At 39.7% G+C, this 24889-nt stretch overlaps 1 protein-coding gene across 1 annotated transcript in view; it reads left to right on the top strand.

Annotated features, from left to right (window-relative positions):
* The window catches only part of LOC128497043 (guanine nucleotide-binding protein G(q) subunit alpha), a 46725-nt gene that overhangs the window by 7390 nt on the left and 14446 nt on the right, over positions 1–24889 (top strand). The window contains exon 2 of the mRNA XM_053466905.1: positions 18132–18316. Within this exon, the coding sequence (XP_053322880.1) occupies positions 18132–18316 (185 nt within the window). The remainder of the gene's footprint in view (positions 1–18131; positions 18317–24889) is intronic.

Genomic DNA, 24889 nt, shown 5'->3' with positions numbered 1-24889 from the left:
GCTTACCTGCCTGACTGCATTGTGCCAACTGTAAAGTTTGATGGAGGAGGGATAACGGTATGGGGCTGCTTTTCAACGGTTGGGCCCCTTACTTCCAGTACTACATATATATTTGTTTCAAAAGCTCCACATGTTAATTAATCAAAGCCTAAGTGCACAGAAATTGACATGATGCTAAAGAAGTGTTTTTAGTTCTCTGGTGAGCATGGGTTATCCTGGTGAAGACTTCTATGGATTTTCCCACCTATGCCCATAAAAGAGCACATTCTGTGCTTGTGGTAGGGATATTGAGGATCACAGAGTCCAAACAATGTGTTGAGGTTTTACATTTTCTAATGTAATACTGCTTTGTTGTTTGGGGGGGGGGGCAACTCAGATAAGTTTCAGAAAAATTGCAGTATTTCCAAAATATTTTGGATGAACATTTAGTTGTTCAAAGTAGGCCTTGCTTGTTATAATATATGCCTTGCGTTTTCATCTAAAAAATTGTGCCTGGTCCAGGCTTTCCAACCGTTTGGCTTTTGACTGTCATATCAAAGACATAAAGTTGATCTCTAATGGCAGCACATTCTTCTTTCCCCAAAGAAGAAATCCAAGTGTGGTTTCACTACTTCCTCTTTTGTAGCTTGTGGCTTTTGTCCAGGCATTCCCATTCAGCACATTAGAACTCATCAGTTTTGTGTAAATATGGTAATTGTTTTGGGGAAATTCCAGCCTTTTCTTTTAAGAGCCACAAAAAGAGTTTCATTCAGTTGTCTGTCGTCCTCAAAGGTGTGTCTACGCATGTGAAGCTGGTTGACTAACCTTTTGTTACAAAGCTTTCGCAAAGTATATAGAAAAAGGATTAATTCTATAGCGATAAAGTAACCTGTGGGGTAACTCTAAAGGGTTCTAATGATACAAGTATTTTGTTCCAAATATTAAAACAAAACAAAAAAAACTGTCACTAGTGGTGTAAGAAGGTTTGAAACATCTGCCTTAAACATCCAAGAGTCCATTACTTACACTAACGATGCAGTGCTGGTAGCACCACGAGATTTCTGTGGGACCAGCAAGTCTCCGGGCTTGTCTCGTGTTTGTAGGTTAGTATTTAATAATTTCTCTGCTACCCCCTTAGTTTTCCATCCCCTTTACCCCACCACGACTTATGTTATGTTACTTTCGCTTTGAAAGCTTGAATTTTCGTTTGTCATGTTAATTCTGGAAGCTCATCCTGGTATTCTGCTATGTCATATGGTACAAGCCATGAAGGGTGGGGTCTTTACTGGTCCTGCTTACAGTGAGCCCAGCCAAGAACAGCTTAAAGACTCATTTCCAGAGTGTCAACATACAAAACCGTTACTAAACAGTTTTCTTTTTGGAGTCTTCGACATATTTTAATCTGTTCTCCTTATGGAAATATTAATGTTGTATTAAACTATTACAACACTTGTATTTATGTTTTGTGTATTTTTTTTTTTTTTTGTGGAGTTATTTTATTCACATGTGGGAGGAAGCTGATTTTATCCGTGAAAATTGCTTTCCCGTGTCCAGCTGCAAAATATTGTTATTTAGAGTAACTTCAGCTCAGTCAATGTTCTTGTACACTATTAAAAGCAGTTAGTGTAAAGAAAAATGCTTTAAATTACTAATGGCAAAGGGTTGGTTTTATATGAATAATGCTACGGAAGTCAGAAGTAGAAATGAGTGTCTGCGGGTGATGATCCAAGGAAAATGGCCGCTATTTATTTATGAAATCCTCTTAACCAGGATGAATAGTTTGAGATTTTTTTTTTTCTTCCAAGTATGCACTTACTGTAGAAAGTTGACACACTACCTTGCCCATCTATGAATGTAATGTAAAAAATGTGAAGAAGGCATGCTGCTTGGGTTGACTGGAACCTTTTTAAAATATGGGTAGGTAAGTATGAGAGGTGTGGAGTTCTTCTTGAATTGAGTGTTTAGATGTTGTATATCACAACAGTGTGTATTGAAGTGTCACTGGAGAACAGCATCACAACAAATCCTAAAGAATGTTTAACTTTTGTTTCACTTGCAAGCTCAATAAGCCACACAAGGGTCAGTGTAGCTTCAAATGCTGTTATCAGCCCAGCCTCCAAGGTTTCATGATGTGTAAACAGTTTGTTTCTAGTAGTGTGTGTGTGTGTAAATATATAAAAACACACACTATATCACTATATGGACAAAAATAGAGGGACACCGACCATTACACCAAGAATGACATTGCATTCTAATTTCATAGACATTAATATGTAGTCTACACACACACACACACACGCGCGCGCACACACACACACACACTTTGTAGCTATAACAGCTTCCACTCTTTTGGGAGGGCTTTCCATAAGATTTTGAAGTGTGGAAAGTTTTGTGCATTCATCCAGTAGAACATTTGTGAGGTAAGGCACTGATTTTGAACGAGAAGGCCTGGCTCGCAATTGCCATCCCGTTTCACCCCGAATAAGTTCAATGGGGTTTTGTACGGGCCAGTCAAGTTCTTCTGCACCAAACACATTCAACCATATCTTTATGGACTTGTTTTGTGCAGTGCTGGAATAGAACAGTGCCTTCCCCGAACTGTTCCCGTAAAGCTGGAAGCATTAATTTCCCTTTCCTGGAAGTAAGGGGCCCAACGCTTGAAAAACAGCCCCATACCGTTATCTCTCCTCCACCAAACTTTATAGTTGGCACAATGCAGCCAGGCAGGTAACGTCCTTCTGCCATCCGCTAAACCCAGACTCTCCCATCAGACTGCCAAACAGAGAAGCACAATAATTCAGACTGCAACAACTAATCGATAATGAATACTATGATCCAGATCCCCGCAGCACTGCAGGGGACCCAGGTCCTCCTCTCTGACAGCCGGCGGGGCTTCTATGATGGAGCACCAGTGTGACGTAACCTTCTGGTGCTCCGCCATAGAAATCCCGGCGGAAGTACCGGCCTGCATTGGCGGAGGTGTTTTCCGCCGGCTAGAGAGGAGGATCCACCGCAGTGCGCAGGGGACCCAGATCATTCTCTCTTGCGGCCGGTGGGCATCTGTGCGATGCTCGCAGACTACTTCTGCTGGGGCTTCTATGATAGAGCACAAGTGATTGCAAAAATGGCATTAACTCAAACCACAGATACAATCCGGAAAAACAATATGCCCCGCTTATTCCGTGAAACTGGTATGCGTTTCTAGTGTTGCTGCGTGTGCAGTGATTCAGGAGTATGCAGCATGTATAATGGAGTAATTGTCTGATAAGTTCATACACCCCATATCTTGCAGAGTAGCACCTTACATGTGATGGTCAGCAACTCGTAAAATATACTAGTAAGCTTGTCTGAGTAGAGCTCTCAAAAAATTTAGCATGTAGTTCTTGTCCTATTTGCCTATTGTACAGTGCTGTTGGCTATGATGGTGCTACATAAATCAATAAGGTCCTTGGTGTTTTTCTCACCAATACTGGTTTAGGCCTCTCAGTTGAATTACCTTTTGATGTTTGTTCACTAAATCCAAAGCTGGCTCTAGTGTTTTCTGATTTCATTACATATTATAAAAGCCCAGTCCCAGTGAATTTGAAGCGCTTGGGTTGACTTGTATAATGCATACCTAAATCCATGAGGTTTTTTTTAAATCAACTAATCTCCTGAACCGTGCATTATGCTGGGCAAACTCAGCCCTTAATGCTAGGGTTGGCCCTTCGTCGTGTATAATGAATTCAGTGCGTCGAAACCACAACTCTCCTGTCAACCACTGCTTTAGTAAATAAACCCATTTAAGAATCTGGATTATGTAATGGAACCCATGTGCATTGTGTACTTGGACTTTTGTTTTGCACTTTTTGGCTGTTGATCTAGCATTTTGGAAAGCTTTTAAGAGCAAGTTCAGTAATAAAACCTAAATGCAGTAATGGTAACCACATTACTAGAAGCCTGAGTGCTTCACTTTAGTGCTTGCTCCGTGGGTTTTTAAGTGGGTTTGTGGGTTTAAGCATTGAGCCCATTCCTCTAGTGCTTTACTTTATATGCTCGGCCTGATAAAAGAGTAGACGTATACAACACCTTGGAGATGTTCGCCAATGTCTCGCATATTGGTAATTAAATGTAAGGCAGGCTCAACCATTTTATACTCGTGTTTTCCATACATATCCCTTTATGTAGTTTGTGTATACAAATAGATTTCTATATATATGCGGTACATTATTTAAAGGCTAATTTGAAATTAATCTTAGAAGGGGATGCTGCTATATTGTCTTACAATCTTAGTCGGCTAATATGTTTTTTCTCTCATTTTTCTATTATAGCAAGAATGGCTTTCCTCCTTTCTCATACCTTCAAAATTTGTTTGTCACCACCAGTCCCTCTTTGCTCCCTTGTTGTCCTTTTCTTTGAATGTAGAATATTTGCTGGGTTTGGGTGTATCACATTGTTCTATAGCCCTAGAAATTTCTAACCGTAGAAATCAGAAAATCTAAGACTCTGGTCTTAATTAAGTCTTTGAGCTTGTCTTAGCTTCAGGATACCTTTTTGTGCTTATTCAATGCATGTTTAAATCCCCTTGCTTTATTACTGCAGGGGTTGAGAAATTTGGTTTGGATCTAGGAGCCAGCCAAAAAAGTTGGCAGCCAGCAACCCCCACCCCACCCTTCCCATACATTAACACATACACACACTCTCTAACATTCTGTGCTCATGTACACACATGCTAATACCATGCACTAATATAACACTATATGCTAATGCCATACGGAAATAATGGAATAAACTTTCATCCTGTACTTTGTTAAATCCCTTTAAGTACTTAATGTTCTCTAACCCCCCCTCCTTATTTCCCCCAAGCTATACATATTAAGTTCCCTTTGTCTTTTCTGGTACTTTTCTATCCTGCAAACCATACAGCGTTTTAGTAGCCCTCCTTTGAACTATATGCTGATACTGATTTCAACAACTTCCACAATGTTTTTTTGGCTCCTGGTTATTACTGGTTTGGTGGTAGAATACTGGCTAGATGGGAATGTGTCTTGGACCCCTGGGTGTATATACAGCTAGATACAAAATGACTAGAAAACACTAAAAAGGGAAATTGCATACACTAAACTCTAGTATGTCTGCATGTGCTGGTCCATGGCTATTCTATTGAAGTGGGCGAATTCGTAAAGTTTATGTACAATATACTAAGAACACTGGATGTGAGTTTTTGATGTATTTGAGTGCCTTCAAAACATCCTATTCCCGTACATCTTTCCTCCTGTTAACATCATCTCTCCTCTTTGGAATATGATCTCATGTTCATTCCGCAACCACTTCATTTCAATATATTCTCATAATATGAAAACGTGGAATTAAATGTGGATGTACTTTTGAGGCCCAGCAAGTGTGACTTTACAGTCTGTCCACTGCTGCCCCAGCTTTAAAGAATCGGGAGGATGAGCTGTCTTGGTCCGTATTTCAATAAAAGAAATCACCACCTCGTAGTTTAGATATAATTAATGATCCTTTCTAATTTGCTAATCACTCAGGTTTAAACAAAACACGTTTCTACTTAATAGATGTAGCTCTGTCCAACGCAATCTAATTATGTGTAGAGAATGTAATCCTGCTAATTTACTAATGAGTCTGTAGCCAGGCTTGTCAGACCCCAGGAGACGATGTTGCCAGTGTCTGTGTGCAGGAAGCCTCAGAAATCAGATGTCCAAACGGCAGATCTATTGCTTTTAATTTTATGTTTCCTTTAACTATTAGAATACTAATGGTTATTAATGGCTTGTTTGGAGCCATACAGCATAACATGTGGTTTTACTTGATTATTAATCAAGAAATTCTTGGCAGTAAAGCTTAACGTAGCCAGTGCTGGTTGTATATTGTTGATGGGCTTTAGGGTTTCACCTGAAGTTTAGTTGTACTAAAGTGTAATGTGTGACAAACTAGTCGTGTCTGAGTTTCTTTTGAGCGATGAGAAAATGATACCTTCTTACTTGTTTGACCATGATACAAATGACAGGGCGATGTGGGTGACCTACAAAAAGCTATAAGAAATGTGAGTTGGAATTGGTCCGTGAATTGGTAAGACCTCTTGGGGAGATTTTTGTCACCTATACTTTAGTAGATGGTTGTTGTGGGGAATGTGTATTGTACAGTACTGGTTAGGCGTATTTACCAAGGGTTATTTTATTTTTATTTAAATTGTTTCATAATTTAGTATAGGTGGATGCGTATTCATTCATGTATCTATCTTTGCACAGTTATGTGCTCCCCCCCCTTGGAAAAGTAGAAATGATATTTAATGGATCTAAGAGGAACCAAATGGACTAACTGTTCATGAAATGTCCAATCTTGAGATTGTGTGTATGTATGTGTTTATATATAATATATAATTACAATGCGGTGTAGTTATTTGGGGGGGAAAAAATCATTGCTATACCATATGTGACTAGGTCTCCCCCGTCTCTAGGTCAGTAGTTATTCTAGAACTTGCGGCCAGTTGTCTGATGATCAGGGAAAAGACCAGAAATCGTGGTAATGCATAAGCATTATGACAGAATGGGAAAACGCTGTTTACTAAAGAAAAACTGCATGTTGTAACACTATATTGCTTGCTTTTAATATGTAAACCTTCATTATTTTATTTATTGTATAAAACTGTAGAATTTGGGAAAGTGCTCACGCTTTTATTTTGAAGAATTTGCTTGTTCAATTCTCTTTTATTAGATAACATTTATACTTTATTTGCTTCCTGATTAATTGACAGTTATTTTATTTGCATGTTCCTTTTCTTACAGCCATTGCTGGCCAGTTTAATGGATACAACACTTTTTGCGTCATGGAGTGCTGGTGGTCTTTTTATTTTTTTATGGAGGTGCTTGTAATTCCTGACAAAGCAGAAGCAGACTTGATGATGTCCTGTGGAGTCTAGGTTTTAATCTTTGGGTTTTCTGTGGTGCTTTGTTCTGTGTCATCCAATTGAATAGAATCTTGTATGTGTTCTTTTTAAATTGAAAGTCCCGTTGGTAGAAAAGTATATATAATTTGAGCATAGAATATAGTGCTAGGTACAGTAATGTAGGTTTACAAAACATGGTTTTATCTCCTTTTTGTTCCAATACATTTCTTTTCTATGCAGACCTGAAGGCTGCCATTGTTCAGTCATCTGATATTTTGACTGACTTTGCCTGCTCAAGAGAAAAAAACATAGCGCTAAACCTATTTACCAGCTGCAATGTGAACCTGTGTAGCCCCTCATTACACCTTCAAAGATATACCAATAAAAATACAAATATCTAACCTGTTTCTGAAAGCAAATTTCTTTTGATAAACCGGCTCATAAAAGGAGGGAAAATAAAACAAACACTTTTTTTTTTTCCCCCTTTTATTTTCCCTTGGAGGGACTTGCCAGTATTGACCCTTGATAAGGAGCATTGACGTGGGGAACGCTCTTGTAGACTTCCCCTTTAGTTAATAGAGGCCATAATGTCTAGTTGGGTGATTAACATAGAGCCATTCCATTGTTGCAGTTAGTCAGGAGGTTTGGCTAATATGCAGCTTTCCGAAAGTGTTTCGTTATTTACATGGTGGGAGTTCCCCAATGTTTAATGATGCAAGAAACCCGAACGTAGTGTCTCCAGTCTAAGTTGGTACCTTTTTCATATGACCCTCAGAGGTCTCCTAAGAGTCCATCTGACCATTAGACCTCTGAAGTTCCTTAAACTTATGTGACTCTGCATCTCTTCTTTATTGCTTAATGGCAGGTGTAAACTTGAACTAAAGACTCTATCCTCTCGTTGGCCAATACTGCTGTATCTTTTGGACTTGAAAACACAAATATGTTTCTTCAGTAAAGACTTTTAGTATCTAACTTGTAACTAAAATGTCAGAGGAATTTGTTAAACGTGAACAATAAGCACCAAGGAACCCCATTAATGTGCCTCGTGTATTGTGGAAGCATGAATGCAGGAAAAAAAACTTTCCTTTACTCAAATATTATTTCTAAACAGTGCTTCACGGTATTTATAGATCCCATTGAAAGTTTAACACTTGCAAGTTTTTATACCTTCTAGTGGTTGAACTTAAAACCAAAAAAATAAACATGCACCACACATTTTGCCACTTATGGTTCAAAGAGAAATTCTTCTAATCTTACAACGTATTAGTGTCTTTTCACTTCCTTAGAGATTTGAGCAGTTTTTTGTGACAACTGTGATGTAGGAAGAAGAAAAAAAAAAAGTTACTTTCAAAAGCCCCTTTTTAAGGCAAGCATGAGTATAATACAAAATTATTACTGGCATAAGAATAAAGAGATTTTTCTTTTATAAGACAAAGTAGGAAATTGGTTTGAAAATACTGCACTCTCCGGAATATGTCTGGTAACTTCGTTGTACTGAATAATGTTCCATGCTGTCGTTAGTTTTTTTTTTATATATAATATATATATATATATATATATATATATATATATATATATATATATATATATATATATATATATATATATCCCTTAAAACTGTATTGAGGAGATAAGCAGGATCCAAAGCCCTATAGCACAATGCTGTCCTACCATCCAACATCACCAGGGAGACTGAATAATGCATCCTCTTATTTTGTTAAGAAATGGCCACCGTTCACAGAAATCGGACATTGGTAAACTATGAAAAGTACGCATCTGTGACCAGGAAACGGCACATCCCGTTTGATATCCATCTTGTCACAGAGCCCCCATAACCCAGGCACCCAGCAGAGACGGAACACACATTGTTATCCCGCAGTAGTAGCACCTTACAGAGAAAGCCAGGGCTCCGTATGAGGTATGCGTATGGTGTTAATGAGTGTGTGTGTGTTACTTTTCATGGTGTTGGCACGAGTGTGTGTGTCAGTGTATGGTGTTATCATCCAGGAGTGAGCCTAAGGTTTGTGGCACCTGGAAGGGGAACAGAGTGCGTGCAAATGCATAAGTGTTTGTTTGTATATGGGGTTTGAGTAAGTGGTTTTTAGAGAAAGTAAATTGAACCCGGCTAGGACTGACCTCATCATATAGGGGAACTAATGTCACCAATCTGTAGGGGGTGCCATATTTCATTGCCATCTCTCAGCTGCACAGGACGCTGCAGAGACAGGAGCACCTGGGTTCTCCTGCATGCTGCCTGTGATACTGGTGGCACCACTTCTATACAAGGAGGGAAGCCACAAGGAAATAAGTTGAAAAGCTGCCGGGTAAAGGTATATAGGGCTTGGAGTATTTTTTTTTTTTTTTTTTTTCCCCCTGCTTTTATATTTGCTTGTCATGTCAGCAAAAATGTAATTATAAATGTAAGTATTAAATTATAATATATACTGTTTTATTCAATTATTTAAAAAAAAATAAAATAAAAATATGCAGGTAAATGTTTGACGTGCCAAGCAAATCACAAAACGTCACAATTACTATTCTTTAGCCCCAGATCTTTTTGGAACCTAACACCCCTGCATCAAGCCTTCATTCTTTGTCTATTACATGTATTGCTGCGTTGAAGCTTGTCAATGGCTTACAATTTGCGGTAAATGCTTTAGGAATTACGTTGGGGGTAAACTTTGAAACTTCTAAGCCTGCATCCTGGATAATTTTTTATATTTTTAATCTGTGCGACAGCTTAAAGATTTCATGACAACTAAGTTTTATTTAATTTAATATTTTTTTTTTTTTTTTTAAACATCCACTACAGTAGTAGCACACACCATTGATTTTTAACATTCCAAACATTTTGCCCACATCCTATCGTTTTTATTTATTTATTTTTTTTCCCCTTCTCCCCTTTTTATCAGCTTTGTAATGCTTTGCTTTACTGGCTTCAATGGCACTGACAACAGCAACACCCTGTAGATGCAGACTCTACACCTAGAATGACCTCCAGATCTTGTTTGCTCTCTTGCAGTGCAACAACTCATACCTGGTTAAAAAAAGCCAATTCAACTACTTTTGGTCCCCTAAAATTGATTGACTATGTGTAAAAATGGCTATATTTCTTCCTATTCTGTATGGGTGGACTAAACCTTGTTGCTTAGTAACCGTAAGAATTGGAAGGAAATGTTGCAGCTGCCCAGAGCCTGCTTGGAACCACCATGTATATGTGACAGGGCATGAATTCTTTGCCTACTCCGGTGTAAGCCTCTATAATATGACTCCCTTACATCACACTACTTGAGAATGCTGAATATGATGCTATCTGTTGGCACCTCCAGTCAAACTGAGTGGCTTTCAGAACATTATTTTTTGGGTAGGTGCCAGAACAGTCGCAGACCTCAGGCTCACGCTACTGGGCCACCAGCGAAAACAAAAATGTGTGGAGGGGAACTATACAGAATAACAATTTGGAATGTGAAAAGGGTTGGGACTGGGGAAAAGTGTGTGTGTGTGTCTGTGTATTCTGGGATCACCAGTATTTATGTATATATTTGTCTTAAAATATGATATGATCTTCATCTAAGTTACAAAGGCCTGCTTTGGTTCTTCAGGGCCTGGACAGCTTGCTGTCCTTAAGTGGACAATAAAGTCCCAAGTTTATAAAGGTATTCTACTGGATAACGTCAAGATGGCTGTCCTTTTAGCTGAAGCTTAGTACTATTTGTATAATGCAGTAGAGCAAGTAAACGTACTACAGAATCTGCGTTTTGTAGTAGCCCCAGTCAGCGCTCAGACCTTTAACCTAGAAAGCTGTTCACACCAGATACCCTTGGAATATGGCTAAGCTTAAGCAGTTCTGTAAAGAAGGAAGGTCTGAATTTCCTCCTGAAAGGTGTGCAGGTCTCATCTACAGCTACCGGAAGTGCTTGCTTGAGGTAATTGCTGGCACAGGAGGTTTGACTAGTTATTAAATACAAGGGTTCCCTTACCTTTTCCACCAGCACTGTGAATGTTAAATGGGTAAAATAAAGGCATGAAAAATTATCGTTTGTGTTATTAGCTTTTGTTTGTCTATACATGTGACTTAGATGTACATTCGATCACATATTGTGAACAATTTAATGTAGATAACCAGGTAATTTCATCTACTTTTTCTTGCCACTTTATGCATGTACAATATTGTTCAAATATTTGTAGGCGGGTGTGGAAAAAAAAAAAGGGGTTTTTTGGGGGGGGGGGGGGGTTATCATTTAACAAAATTGAGTGAACAGAAGAAACATCTTAAATCAATATTTGGTGTGGCAACCCTTTGCCTTCAAAACAGCATCAGTTCTTATAGGTACACTTAAACACAGTTTTTATTTATTTTTTGTTCTTCTTTTAACAAGCTTGGCAGGTAGGTTGTTCCAAACATCTTTGAGAACTAACCAAAGTTCTGTGGATTTATGTAGCAGCAAGTTGCTTCTCTGATGATGTTGAGACCCGTGCTCGATGGGGGGCCTTTCCAGGATTGCTTACAGCCAAAGCGATTAAGAACTATATATATTTGGGGTAGTTGTCACGCTGCAGAATAATAATTTGGGGCCAATAAGATGCCTCCCTGATGGTATTGCATGAGGATAAGTCTGCCTGTACTAATCACTATCAAGGAGACCATTACCATATTTGCTCGATTATGAGACGACCCTGATTATAAGACGATCCCCCAAATCTGAATATTAATTTAGGGAAAAAAAGGAAAAGCCTGAATATAAGACGACCCTATAGGAAAAAAGCTTTACCAGTAAATGTTAATTCATGTAAACTATTTTTTTTAGTAAAAAAAAAAAATATTTTGGTTTTATTTCCTTCTATTTTCCAACCTGCCCCCCCAGTTATGCACGTCTGCCCCAGAAATGCCTTATACCCCCTATATGCCACTGTGCCCCATGATATGCCTTTTGACCCCCTATGTGCCACTCTGCCTCCAGAAATGCCTTATACCCCTATATGTCACTCTGGCATTTAGAGGGTTAAAAGGCATATTTTGGGGCAGAGTGGCATATAGGGAGGTTTAAGGCAATTGAGGCAGAGTGGCGTATAGAGAGTTAAAAAGGCATTTTTGGAGGCAGAGTGGCATTAAGGGGGTTAAAAGGCACTTCGTAGAACACTCTGCCTCCAGAAATGCCTTACGACTAGGGCTGCAACTAACGATTATTTTCATAATCGATTAGTTGGCCGGTTATTTTTTCGATCGGATAAAAAAAAATGAATACGTTTTTTATTTATTTAAAATAATTTAATAAACGATGTTAAATACAAACAGCAGAATAAAAAAAAACTTTGCTAAAATGCATTTCATGTCTTGTATTTCCCAATCAGCCCCCCCCCAATTTATGCACATTTGAGCCCAGGCTTGCCACGCTGCCTTCCACATATGTCACTGCACTCTACCCCCACATATGCCACTGTGCCTGATATGCCTTATACCCCCCCTGATACACCACTCCATCCTCCCCAGACATGCCACGCTGCCCTCCCCATATATGCCTTATATACCGTATATGCCTTATACCCCCAGATATGTCACTCCATCCTCCCCAGATATGCCTTATACCCCCCCCGATATCTCATAGTCCCCTCATAGAGTCACAGACCTGTTCACAGCACACTGACACCATACTTTTATAAATAAGTACTGGGTTAATCTTCACTGCCCCCAGGATTTAGATTCCCCTTAGTCTGCCCCCCCCCTTTACCTCTAACTGCATTTTAAGTTAACTTTATTAAATTAATTAAATTAACCCTCAGTCCTCATCATTAAATTAAGCCTAAACACCCTATTAACCATAACTGCCCCTAAATTAACCCTAAACACCCCATTAACCATAGCTGCCCCTATATTAACCCTAAACACCCCATTAACCATAGCTGCCCCTAAATTAACCCTAAACACCCTATTAACCATAACTGCCCTTAAATTAACCCACACCTCCCCTAACTTTCAGCAGCCCAAATATTAATTTTATACTTACAGTTAGATGAGTGTCACAGCCATGTGGTTCTGGCCTTCTCGGAGAAGGAAGGGGCGGGGCCAGTTGTCACAGTGATTACAGGGAGGGACTGTAAACAGAGTGTTTGCTCTGAAAAAACCCTCATTTATAATCGATTCAACTAATTGATAATGAAATTCGTTGGCAACGATTTTCATTATCGATTTTATCGATTAGTTGTTGCAGCCCTACTTATGACCCCCCCCCGTTTAACTCCCCCTGCCCCCCCCAACTTACCGGTGCTTCTGACTCCCCTGTCATGCAGCGTAGACAACTTGCGCTGCAGCCGGACGGAGGTGTGGCTAGAAGCGGGGTTGTCTGCGTCTGCAGCTGCGGGGGATCTGGATCTTAGTCGTCTCATAGTCAGACCTTTTTGAGGTCTGATTATAAGACGAGGGGTATTTTTATAATTGTAATTTTTTATAATCGAGCAAATACGGTAATTCTCACCAAATCCCCATCTTAATTTGCAGAAATGCAACCCTAAACTTTCAAGGAAGCTTCACTATGCCTTGCTGTTGCCTATAAACACTAATTTTTGTACTCAAGCCCTTCTGCTACAGCCAAATATTTCAAATTTAGACTCATCCCTCCTGAGCACCTGCCGCTGTTTTTCTGCATTCCAGTTCCTCTGTCCTCTGTTTTCATATATAGTATGGCCTTGTTTGGACATAAGTCCTCCAAGAAGACTGCTTCTGACCAGACCTGTCTGGACAGTAGATGGTTATACCAGGGTCCCGCTGTTTTCTGTCGGTGCTGACCTGATGGAGCTGGGCATCTTCAGATTGGGAAAGGAAGTAAACCTGATGTTTTCTTCATCTGTTGCACTGCTTCCTTGGCCGACCACAGTGTCTACGGTCCTCAACATTGCCTGTTTCTTTGTGTTTTGTCAAAAGAGAGAACATCAGGAAACATGCAGTTGTGATGGCAAAGAGTGGTCCCCAAATATTGATTTTTCTTTTGCTCACTTCACATTTTGTTAAATGACAAAAAATAACCTATTCATGTCTACCTTTTGAAAGCATTCTTGCTTTACAGCATTATTTTTTGTGTGTGTGATTTTAGCGAGGGCTCTATGTAACTTGAATGCAAAAAACATTATTTTTAATAATGTTGATACTCCTTTGTAGTCGCCTTTGCTGTCTTATTTATCAATGGCAGATTTATTGGCTCCTACATTTTTGTCCAGCTTAGTATATGCTAGAAGACTATGTAATTGTTGTTTATGGAAGTCAACAGGATGTCTTCAAAGGAAGCTTAAGCATTCCTATGAGAATGGAGATTTCGAGCCATGTTTTTCTTCTTAACTTCCATCTTTTGGTTTAAAACAAATCTAAAAAATGTTTATTCTGTTTCATACAGATTTAAGTTTTCCCCAGATGTTTGTCTAGTTTTTACATAATGCTTTCAGACTACTAATGATATATAGCTATAGCTTGGTAGCCCATTATATACTTGCTAGCTTATCATACTGCATTGTTGTAAAGCAGAGGATAGCTCAGTCTTACTCACTCAGCCTGGCACTAATTAATGAAAGTCTACAGAGGAAAGGTTTTCACCCTACAAGCAGGACTTAATTAGTTTTGCCATAAAGAATAAGGTTAGTATGATGTTTGAGCAGGGACAGTAACCCAAAATATCACATAATTGAAAACTATAGAATCCTTCAGGTACAGGAAGTTTTTTTTTTTTTTTTTTTTTTTTGTTCTTTTTTGTTCTTTTTCGTTTTTGTTTTTCAACCAAATGAGACAAAACCAAGTTTTTAACAATGCCCAGCTATGTTACTGTATACATCTCTGTATTTTGTGCTGAAGGAGGTGTTATGTATATCATGAGTCCTCCCCTTTAAGAATAGCTTCTTTTTATCAGTTGTGTCATATGTTTGCATGGTTGTGGTTTGTGAACCACGGTTTGACAGTAACAAGCACAATTTAGTTTTTTGAAAAAAAAAAAGAAAATTAAACTATTTAGTCTCCTTTTATTATAATATAACCTACAGATGAGACATACATGATTAAACTCTTGCTTATATCAAATTTTCATCCCAGTGTAATCAATACCATGTGCTCTGCATTGTTCCATGTGAAATGCTTACCAGGAGGAAAATTATTATAACCGTGATGTGTCACCGAAGGCTTGAATACTATTTAAAGGACAAAGTCTAAATAGGACTTTCACTCCTTCAATCTGAGGTTATCCTATGAAATTTAATGGGACCGGTAAATTTAACAAAAAAAAGTGTGTGTGTGTGTTGTGAGCGTAATGCACGTGGTGTACCGTTGCTAAGGATAACACTATCCTGTAGACGTGTGCATTTGAATTTGTATAAGTTTTAATTGCAACAAAATTAGCCAGAATAATGCAGACGGATCCACTGAGGAAGAGTAGTGTTTCTATACCTCTCTCTGCAAATTTCTTCTGTATTATTCTGACCTCCTGGCGTACTTCTGCACAAGGGTGGAGAGACGGCATGCCCCACAGGGACAGCACTCCCCCATTCCTTACATGCTCGGCCATCACAACATAGATCTCGTTGTCCTGCTTTCTGAACTAGACAAGGGTTTCCATAAGTCTATAAGTTACAAGATGAGGCCCAGATGCATCCTGGCGCCGTGTGTTCTCCAGGTGAGTGCCGCACACCTGCCCAGCCATCCTCATGATGTAAAATGAAAGAGTGATTCATCGAGCCAGGCCACCCTCTTCCATTGTTTGGTGGTCCAGTTCATATGCTCACGTGCCCATTGTAGGCACTTTCGACATTGGGCAGGGGTCAGCAAGGGTTTACTGGTCTGTGCCTACGCAGCCCCATATGCAACAAACTGTGATGCACTGTGTGTTCTGACATCTTTCTATCAGAACCAGCATTTAACTTTTTCAACAATTTGAGCTACAGTAGCTCATCTGTCTAGCCATCAGAATTTTGCCCTAGTCAAAGTCCCTCAGGTTCTTACGCTTGCCCATTTCTCCTTCTTCTGACACACCAACTTTGAGGAGGAAATGTTTACTTGCTGCCTAATATATCCCACTCACTGACAGGTGCCATGATAAGATTATCAGTGTTTATTCACTTCACCTGTCAGCGGTCATAATATTATGGCTGATCAGTGTATATGTATATATAAACAGGGTAATTAAATGGGCAGTAAATCCCAGTTTTATCATTTTTAACATGTTACATGTTTATCTGAAAAAATGATTGGAGGGACAGCTCTGTAAGTATATCTACAATAGTGCTTGTGTATGTAAAGCACAGCTCTCTAACATGGGACTGAATTTTTTTTTTATTGTATAAAATATAGATCTTATTAATTGGCAGCACCTATATTTGTGTTGGGAGCTCTTTTTGGTAGTAATTGTAGATGGTGTACGAAGTAATGGTAACCCCAATCTCTTAATCAACTGTTTAAAGTCTCCTCAAAAGGAGCATTGTGGTTCCACATATGTTAAGCATTAAAAGGGGAATATTCCTGTGTGTGTATATAGATGAGTCGGGTCCTCTTCAGTGTTCTGTTTGAGTAATTTTCATTACCTTGCCGGCTTTATTGGTATGTATGGACACTGAAATATCACACTGGCCCATGTATAATATGTTTAAGGTCTTTCAGGTGAGTGGGTATTAAGTTATTCTTGAGTTTTGCACCTTTTCTGCATTATAGCATAACGCTCCTTTAATGTTTCTACTGATCACTCCTTTTTCCTGTTGATTCCATTAGTGTAAAGTGCTTGCAGCACAATTTGTTCGATCTCCCGAGTTGACAGATTAATAAATGCTTTCAGTAGCCACAAGTTCTTTTGTTCGTGTGAAACCTCTTACTCTAGAGCTGTCGTAACCTCCCTGATAAACATGCACTGTGTGAGGTCAGCACAAAATATATAAATAATAATAAAAAAAAATTGGTAGCAGGGAAATTCTATCAAAGTACTATTTGAAACGGTCAAATGAGCTCTGGGATTTGTTTCTTCTACTTCAGGGATTTTAATTGAGTGCAATAAGTGTAAAGTAACTAAGGCAAAGAGCATATGCAAATAGGAATGGTGTGATAATTTACTAGCTGTAATGCACAGCCAAACTCTTAAATGTCTTTGGAGAAAGGAAGGCGCAGTGAGGCCTTACAGGAATCTAGCCTAAACGAAGAGGCACTTAATAGTGAAACAGAAAGTACTGGCTACAAAGTGCTTGTTTTATTGAGGATTAGTGCAATATGGAAGTGCCAGATCATCAAATGCTGTCCCCCCCACACCAAAACCATGCCCAAACCCAGCCAGGAACACATGAACCCAGACACACACCCACATGCTAACCTACTCACACACAGAAATTCAGGCAGACGCATACCCAGACCCACATATCTAGACACACATGCGACTCACTTACCTCATCTTCATCTTGCCTTCCATGCAGCTTCCTGCTGTGCTACTCCAACAGGGTCATGCAATGCGACATAACTCTTCCGCCTTGAAATTAGGGGTATAAAGAGGGAAGTCCCGCACTACTTTAGCCCTACTTGTGAAGCTTTCTTGAAGGGGGAGCAATTGTCATGTTGCCCCCTGGATCCACCCATGCTTGGGGTGGGAAAGTGCAGCCTGGACCAATGTATAGGCTGGTTTTGCCAGGCTCACTAGGCATTTTGAAGGCTTCCAGGTGTCCAGTCCAGGCCTAGTAAGTACTACAAATAACTCCTTGCTGGATATTGCCCATGTTAGAATTTTGTGGGCTCATCACCATTCTAGTTCTGCTGGAAACAATGGTTTTTAAAAGGCGTTGATGACTTTTTTTTTTTTTTTTTTTTTTTCCTTCCTTTTTCCTTTCAAGTCTAATGTGCCCTTAATAGATCTCCCCTTTTGACCACCAAAGTACTGATCAAATGCTTTAGCTCATACTGTGTTTTGGGCATAGTTAGACAAACCCCAGGGGATAGGTAGCCACATTCACGTGCCCTTTCTAGGTTTTAGTTTGGTCATGGAGGGATCCTAACATTTCAATGCTAGTATTTCCTAGAGAACCAGAGCCGGCCTTAGGCGTTGTGGCGCCCTGTGCGGACTACTCCTCTGGCGCCCCACCCCACTTACCTTGTTGCCGGAGTCCTGCGGTGAAAGTGGGAGGCATCCGCCCACCCCTAAGGCCGGCCCTGTAGAGAACAACTACTATATTGCATAGAACATCCTTCAACATTTGCCTAATTTATTCAAATTTTTTGCTCTGTAAATATTCTGAAACACAATTTCTTTTGTTCTATTTCCAGGCACAGGAGAAAGTGGCAAAAGCACGTTTATCAAGCAAATGCGAATTATTCACGGATCTGGCTACTCTGATGAAGATAAGAGGGGTTTCACCAAACTTGTTTATCAAAATATATTCACAGCAATGCAGGCTATGATCCGTGCCATGGAAACCCTTAAAATCCCATACAAGTATGAACACAACAAGGTAAGCAGTGTGCTTAGTAGTGTCTGACCCATTTACTTTTTCATGTAGTAGTTGTGTATAGATGCCTTGTGTCCCCATTTTGTTGGCACATTCTTGAGACAGACCTCATCGGTAGACTGTCCTGGCAAATGTCCCAGGTCACTGTCCTGGCCATTGCGCAAAGTGAACAAATTACATCATGTTAACTATGTTTCTTGTTTTACACTATGTAGTAGAAAAAATATTTAACCTATGTGGAGGGAAGAATAGGCCCTTCCCAATAACTAAAGAGTGCAGCTAATTTTCTGTGAGTATTGACCAGTATAGGTCAGCAGGTTTCCAGCAAGGCAGGATTAACACAACCATAAGTAATATAGTTTATGTACTTGTGCTGTGAGGGTTAGATTGCAACAATGCCTTTGTTTTCTGCTTGGACTGTTTTCATATTTGGGATGAAGTTCCCATGTCTATGAGATTACTTAGGGTGACATAGAGCACAGTCATTGGGCCACTTTATATTAGCTAATGGGTCAGATACATCTACTTATTACCAAAACATGAATAAGTTGATAAGTTGTGCATACCGTTAAACAACCTGTACAACAGTACAAAAATCTTATGATTCCAGTAAAAAATTATAGCCTCAAACCCCACTGTTTGCTTTATTATTTTTTTGCAAAAAAATGTGTTCTTGATTAGGAGGAAGTATTGTTTATCTTTATGGTGACAGACCTGACAACAAAGCTACAAATTTCCTGCTTGTGTGATAAACCAAGACACCAAGGAGTTCACTTGTTTCTGGTATATATGATGAGTATTGGAGAGAATTTTAGCATGATTACCAGCTCCTTTCTATAAAAGAATGAGAGCGAAATTATGTACAAAGGAATTGAGTATAGTTCAATTTCAGTGAAACAGAGGATTCTGCTAGTTAGCCATTTATAAATGTGCAATGGTATCTTACACATATGTATAAAGTATTACGTTATTGGGAGCCGCTAGACACATACATTTTTAGAGGGAACTGGGCAATATCCAGAAGAAGTACACTCTTAAACATATGTGGATGTGAGCTTGTTGGACATCCCATTCTGAAACCATGGTCTTTAATATGGAGTTGACCCTCCCCGTTGCGGCTCTAACAGCCTCCACTCTGGCGTGTCTCTGTGGAAGTTTTTGCCTATTTAGCCAGTAGAGCATTTGTGATGTCGGGCAAGAAGGCCATGCTAGCATTACCAGACCATTGTCCCTCCTCCTCGTTCTCTGGGCATTCGCTAGATTCATTCATCAGACTTCTCTTGATTGATGAATCATGTTTCACTATATGGAGCACGTTGCCACTGTTCCGGAGTCCAGTGGCGGTTTGCTTTACACCAAGGCAACCAATGCTTGACATTGTGCATAGTGAGCTTTGACTTGTGTACAGCTTCTTGGCCATGGAAACCCATATTATGAATGTTGATGTTTATTCCAGAGGCAGTTTGGAACTCTGTAGTGAGTAATGCTACAGAGTACAGGTGATTTTTATGCTGTTTTGCACTTGCCAGCCCTGCTCTTTTGCATGCGCGTGGTTTACTGCTTTGTGGTTCAGCTGTTAATCCTAGATGATGCCACTTCCCAAGAATAGCACTAAGCGTGGACATGAGCGGATCCAGCAGGGCATAAAATTTCATGAACTGACATGTGGCATCCTATGGTAGTGCCACGTTTAATGTCACTGAGTTCTCCATAGAGATGGCATGGTTATGAGCGATCACAAACACCAGCGTGCTGCCTCTCACAAGATGGTGGCACCCAGTACAAAGTAAAAGAGTAAACTCTGAACTCTCCCTGCATGTTGACTACAGCCAGCCATGCAGGTCAGTGGAGCCCAGCTTACTAATCACTATGTGATTATTTAAACTGGATGGTTTTACTTAAGTCCTGTAATTGAAAGTGTTAAAAATACCACCATTTGAAATACCCTTGGTTGTCTAGTTTTATATATATATAAATATGATTTCATGTGGTTAAATTGAACCAGAAGGCATTAAAGATGTCCCAAGTAGGACACGGGGACAGGATGGCCATACATCAAAGTTCCAATTTGAAAAATGCACACTATCCTTAACGTTGCATTTTAGCCCCCAAAGCAACATGGGTGTTATCACTGTATGTAGGGTATGATGCTGAACAAGTATTGAGGTATTGTTTATACCAAGAGCTATAAACTCATACCCAAATTAGTGTGTGTGCACATCTTTTGGCCGATATGACACTCTCAAGGTCACAGATATTTTTACATATTATGAGCATATGTTGAACTGTGCCTCTGGTCCATGATGGAAAGTGTATCCATGGTATAGCTTTTTTTTTACCAGATGACCAATGATGTAGTAGGAAATTCCTGTTGATCTAACTAAATACTTTATTTGATCATTTTGTATAAATATAAAATGTATAGAAAAAAAAAATACAAAATCCACTTAAGGGGGAATGAACAAATAAAAATACAACAAAATGTAGAAAAAAATTTCTTCTTTTAATATTATCCTGACAAGCCAAAATATCAGGAAAGCAAACGAGGAACATACTTTGCTTGAGGCACCCGTGACTCAACTGTAGCAAAAACAAAAGGGTTCAGGCTATAATAAATTGATTAACCAACGAGTTGTGTAATAACCCCAGTTATTAAGGAGTGTGTTTGTTTGTGAACTAAGGAAGCCAGGATTTGTAGACTGGCTGTGGTGTGCCATCCACTAATAAACGAAGTCTGACCATCCACAGGTTATCGTCAATTAAGAACAATAAGCTGAAGAGATTTTTTGTTTTTTACTTTTAATAAACAGTTGACAATAGTTTACTTTTTTGGTAAACAATAATAAAATGTTCACGAGACTCTGCCTTTTACCTTGAGATTGTATTGCAGCAACAGGGACCCCAACATAGTTTTAATGTCTGTAGCATCAGACATTTTGTTTTAATGCAGTTGTTGGTCACCCTTCAAATACCTTTTTTGTTCTCGTTAATCACATTTGTTCGGTAAATTAGGCAGAAGATGCTGCTGCTGCTGTATAAATCAATAAATTAACCGCCTGGGAGGGATCTCAGTCTAGGAGAAGATGCCAAGCTATTTTAAAACAAAAATATATGCCTTTTAAGTGTCCTTTTTCTTGTACAAATTATAAGTGGTGGTATTGCATACCCCATGCCGTTTTCAAGGTTGACTGCTGGTTCTATCCTCACCCTTAAATAGTCTATTAAGTGTCCTGCCGGAAACCCTGTTATACAATCTTATAGGTGATCCTTGATTTCATAAACACTTAATATGCGTAGGCGAGACAGACCACATATGCTAACCTGCAGCGAGGTTCCTATTCCGTAGCAAGACCAAGCTTCTCGGCTTCAGACTGTGTTTGCAGTTACTGTATGTTCTGTATGCACCACTCCCTCTTACGACTACATTGACTACATTCCTCACTGGCTCCCTGCCAACTGTAATATTATACATACAATACTTTCTGTTTGGGGGAAAATGTTTGATATACTGGGGTCAATTTAAAAGTCACCAGACTCCTTTTAGTCTCCTAGATCCAGATTACTATAATGACTAATTGATATAATCAGACTGCCCCATTCTCATCACTTGGTACAGAGGAGTGGCTGATAGCACAGAGCAGCTGAAGCATTTTCCAGGAGGAACAGGAGCCATCAAATGTACAATATATTAGCAGAGCACTTGAACTAGGTCACTAGTCCCTTGAGTGATTGTGGGAAAGGCTCTGTCTTGTCTGCTTTCCTCCTGAATTTCCCATTGTGTCATGTTTCAGCCTGTCATTGACCTTCGTCCCATACACTGGCAGGAGAGAGCTGCTTTTTATCAGCCAAACTTTGTAGACGGGAAAGAAAAGATTGCATTTCTTTTATTCCTGCTGTTGCTAATATGCTAATTATTTGAATGATTATTCAAATCATATCTCTGAAACAAATGTATAAAAGATATTGCAAGAACCGTAATTTAACCACACCAAGTGTTTGTGACATATGTTCTGCTCCCTTGACAAGACCCCGTGGTTTTCCAGTTTGTCTTGATTGCCTTGAACTGTAGACTAGGAGCCTGGGATAAGTAAAAGCCCTGCATGCAACGGGAACAACCCACAATCGACAAAAAGATGAGCAAATTTCTGAAGCTATGTCAAGATGTTTACATTCCACCTGCATGTTTAATTCTGCGCATGCTGCTGACGGTTACATAGTGTTTGAGAGACTGCAGTGTTTCAGGCCCACCGGGAAAGTTATTAGGAAACTGGGTTAATTTGTGTATGCATTTGTACGGAGCTCCCGTGCTCAACCAAAATTTCATTACTACTTTAATCTTTGTAATATATTTGAGTAAAAAAAAAATGAAAGTATAGTTTTGATGGTTTATAGGTATAAGCTAAAATTATACCTCCTGACATTTCCATAAGACCGCTAAGTCTTAATCACCCAGTCAGACTACTGCATTTGCTCGATTATAAGATGGACCCCCCCCCTATTTGAATATTAATTTTGGGGGGAAAAAAACTATTTGCTCATATTTTATAAAAACTATGATTTGAGAAAAATGCATTGGTTTTTATTTGTCAATCTGCCCCCTTATACCCCCCCCCGACTTATCAATGCATCCCCAGACTTGTTCCCTTGTGCTGTAGACTCCCTGGTGTCTGGTAAGGGCAGCCGGTGAACGTCTGCGAGGTGCGCATAGACAACCTCTGGTGCTATCCAGCACTTCCGCTGCGGCTTCTATGACACCAGAAGGTCATGTCACACAAGAGCTCCATCATGGAAGTGTTGGGAAACAGCAGAGGTTGTCTGCACGCATCACGCAGATGTTCACCGGCTGCCAGAGAGGAGGTCCCCTGCAGCACTGCGGGGGATCATCCTCTCTGCCGGCTGGTGAACGTCTGTGATGCACGCCTACTTGACGCCGGCGCTCGGTCATAGAAGCCCTAGTGGAAGTGTTTGGCGGCAGCAGCAGAGGTTGTCATCGTGCAGACGTCCACCGGCCGCCAGAGAGGAGGATCCAGGTCCCCTGCAGCGCTGTGAGGGATCTGTATCTTAGTCTTATAGTCAGACCTCCTATTTGAATATGACGAGGGGTATTTTTCCGAGCATTTGCTGTGAAAAAACCTTGTCTTATATCCAAGCAAATACAGTAATAAAAGACTAAGGAGGAACTGACTTAATTAACATTGCCATAAAGAATCAGCTCAGTGTAGTGTCTGAGCCGAGAAAGTCACCCTGAATATCACATGACTGGCAACAGCAGCAGCCTCCACGTCTGCTGATAAAGGAAGTTTATTGGAACAAAATGAGATAAATACAGAATTTTTTTGTCAATGTTTACCTGTATTACAATGTATGCAGCTGTATTTTATGCTCAAAGCGAGAAGTATTTTTTTTTCATTTTAAGCAGTGAATTTCTTTGCATTAGTGGAGAAAAACCTAAGATTTTAATAAAATATTTCTGGAATGTTATGCCACATTTTTATTCAAATGTGTTTTCCCTTCCATAAATCATTTGCTACTAGTATTGTATAGTTGCTTTGGTCATCCCCCACAAACACTTGTCACGTAGGAAACCTGTCACACCATCGATCCCACACACCTTCTGCGACAAGCGCTAAAACTCATTACCGGAGAAACTGGTGTTCTATATAAAAATATATGCATCATGCGCTTGTCGTAAAATTCAGGGTTGTTGTCTTTTCTAGTAGGTATTGTTAACGCGCCAGTGCATGCAATCTACAATTGTAGAATCAAATGGCACACTTTTTCTGCTAATGACACCATTGCAGGACAGAATAGATTACGGTCTGTCTCTTGCTGTAGTTTTACAAAATTCTCAGGACTGGTCCTCCGGTTTTCTTTGCGCAGATTGTCATCCGCCTGATGAGTGTGGAAATTCATTTGTTTTCTAAATCTATGTAATAAGTAGAGTACATCACAGAAAATAAGGCTGTAGTAAAAAATACATGCTATAATTTGGCTTCCTACTGGTGCGTAGTTTTACTTGTATGTATGTGACCACAAACAATGTTTTTCTGCTTCTGAAAAAAACTGTGACTGGAGTCACTTTTGTAAACTTTGCAGATATTTCATCATTTGAGCAGCCTTTCCCGTTTCTATTGCAACAGCCTATACGTCCATACTTTGTGTCACATGGCAGTTAAGCATTCCTTGAACAATTCTGGATTATTTTACGTGATTACATATGCCCATACCTGGGAACCTCTGGGCTCCAGCTACCTGGAGCCTTCCCTTGCAGGATGCGGCCAGGACTGCCCACTGATGTCGGTGGGAAGGTCCCCCATTGAAAGGGAGGATTTGGGTCTTGAACATGAGAAGCGGTGCTTCACCTGGCAATATCTGGGCAAACCTGGAGAGTTCCCAGGTATGCATATGCCTCCCAAGTTTCCCTCTTAAGGAGGATAAGCCCCTCATTTTAATTTTGCGTGCCCTACTTGCACAAATGTTTAGAAATTAATAACAAGGTCATATAAAGTAATCTCTATAAAGCTTTGCCACAAGGCATGCTTCTAAGCACAAATCAGTGACCATTGAAAGTGTCAG

Source organism: Spea bombifrons, chromosome 1 (assembly GCF_027358695.1).
Source record: "Spea bombifrons isolate aSpeBom1 chromosome 1, aSpeBom1.2.pri, whole genome shotgun sequence".
Lineage (NCBI taxonomy): Eukaryota > Metazoa > Chordata > Amphibia > Anura > Pelobatidae > Spea > Spea bombifrons.
This window is presented reverse-complemented; position numbering and strand designations above follow the sequence as displayed.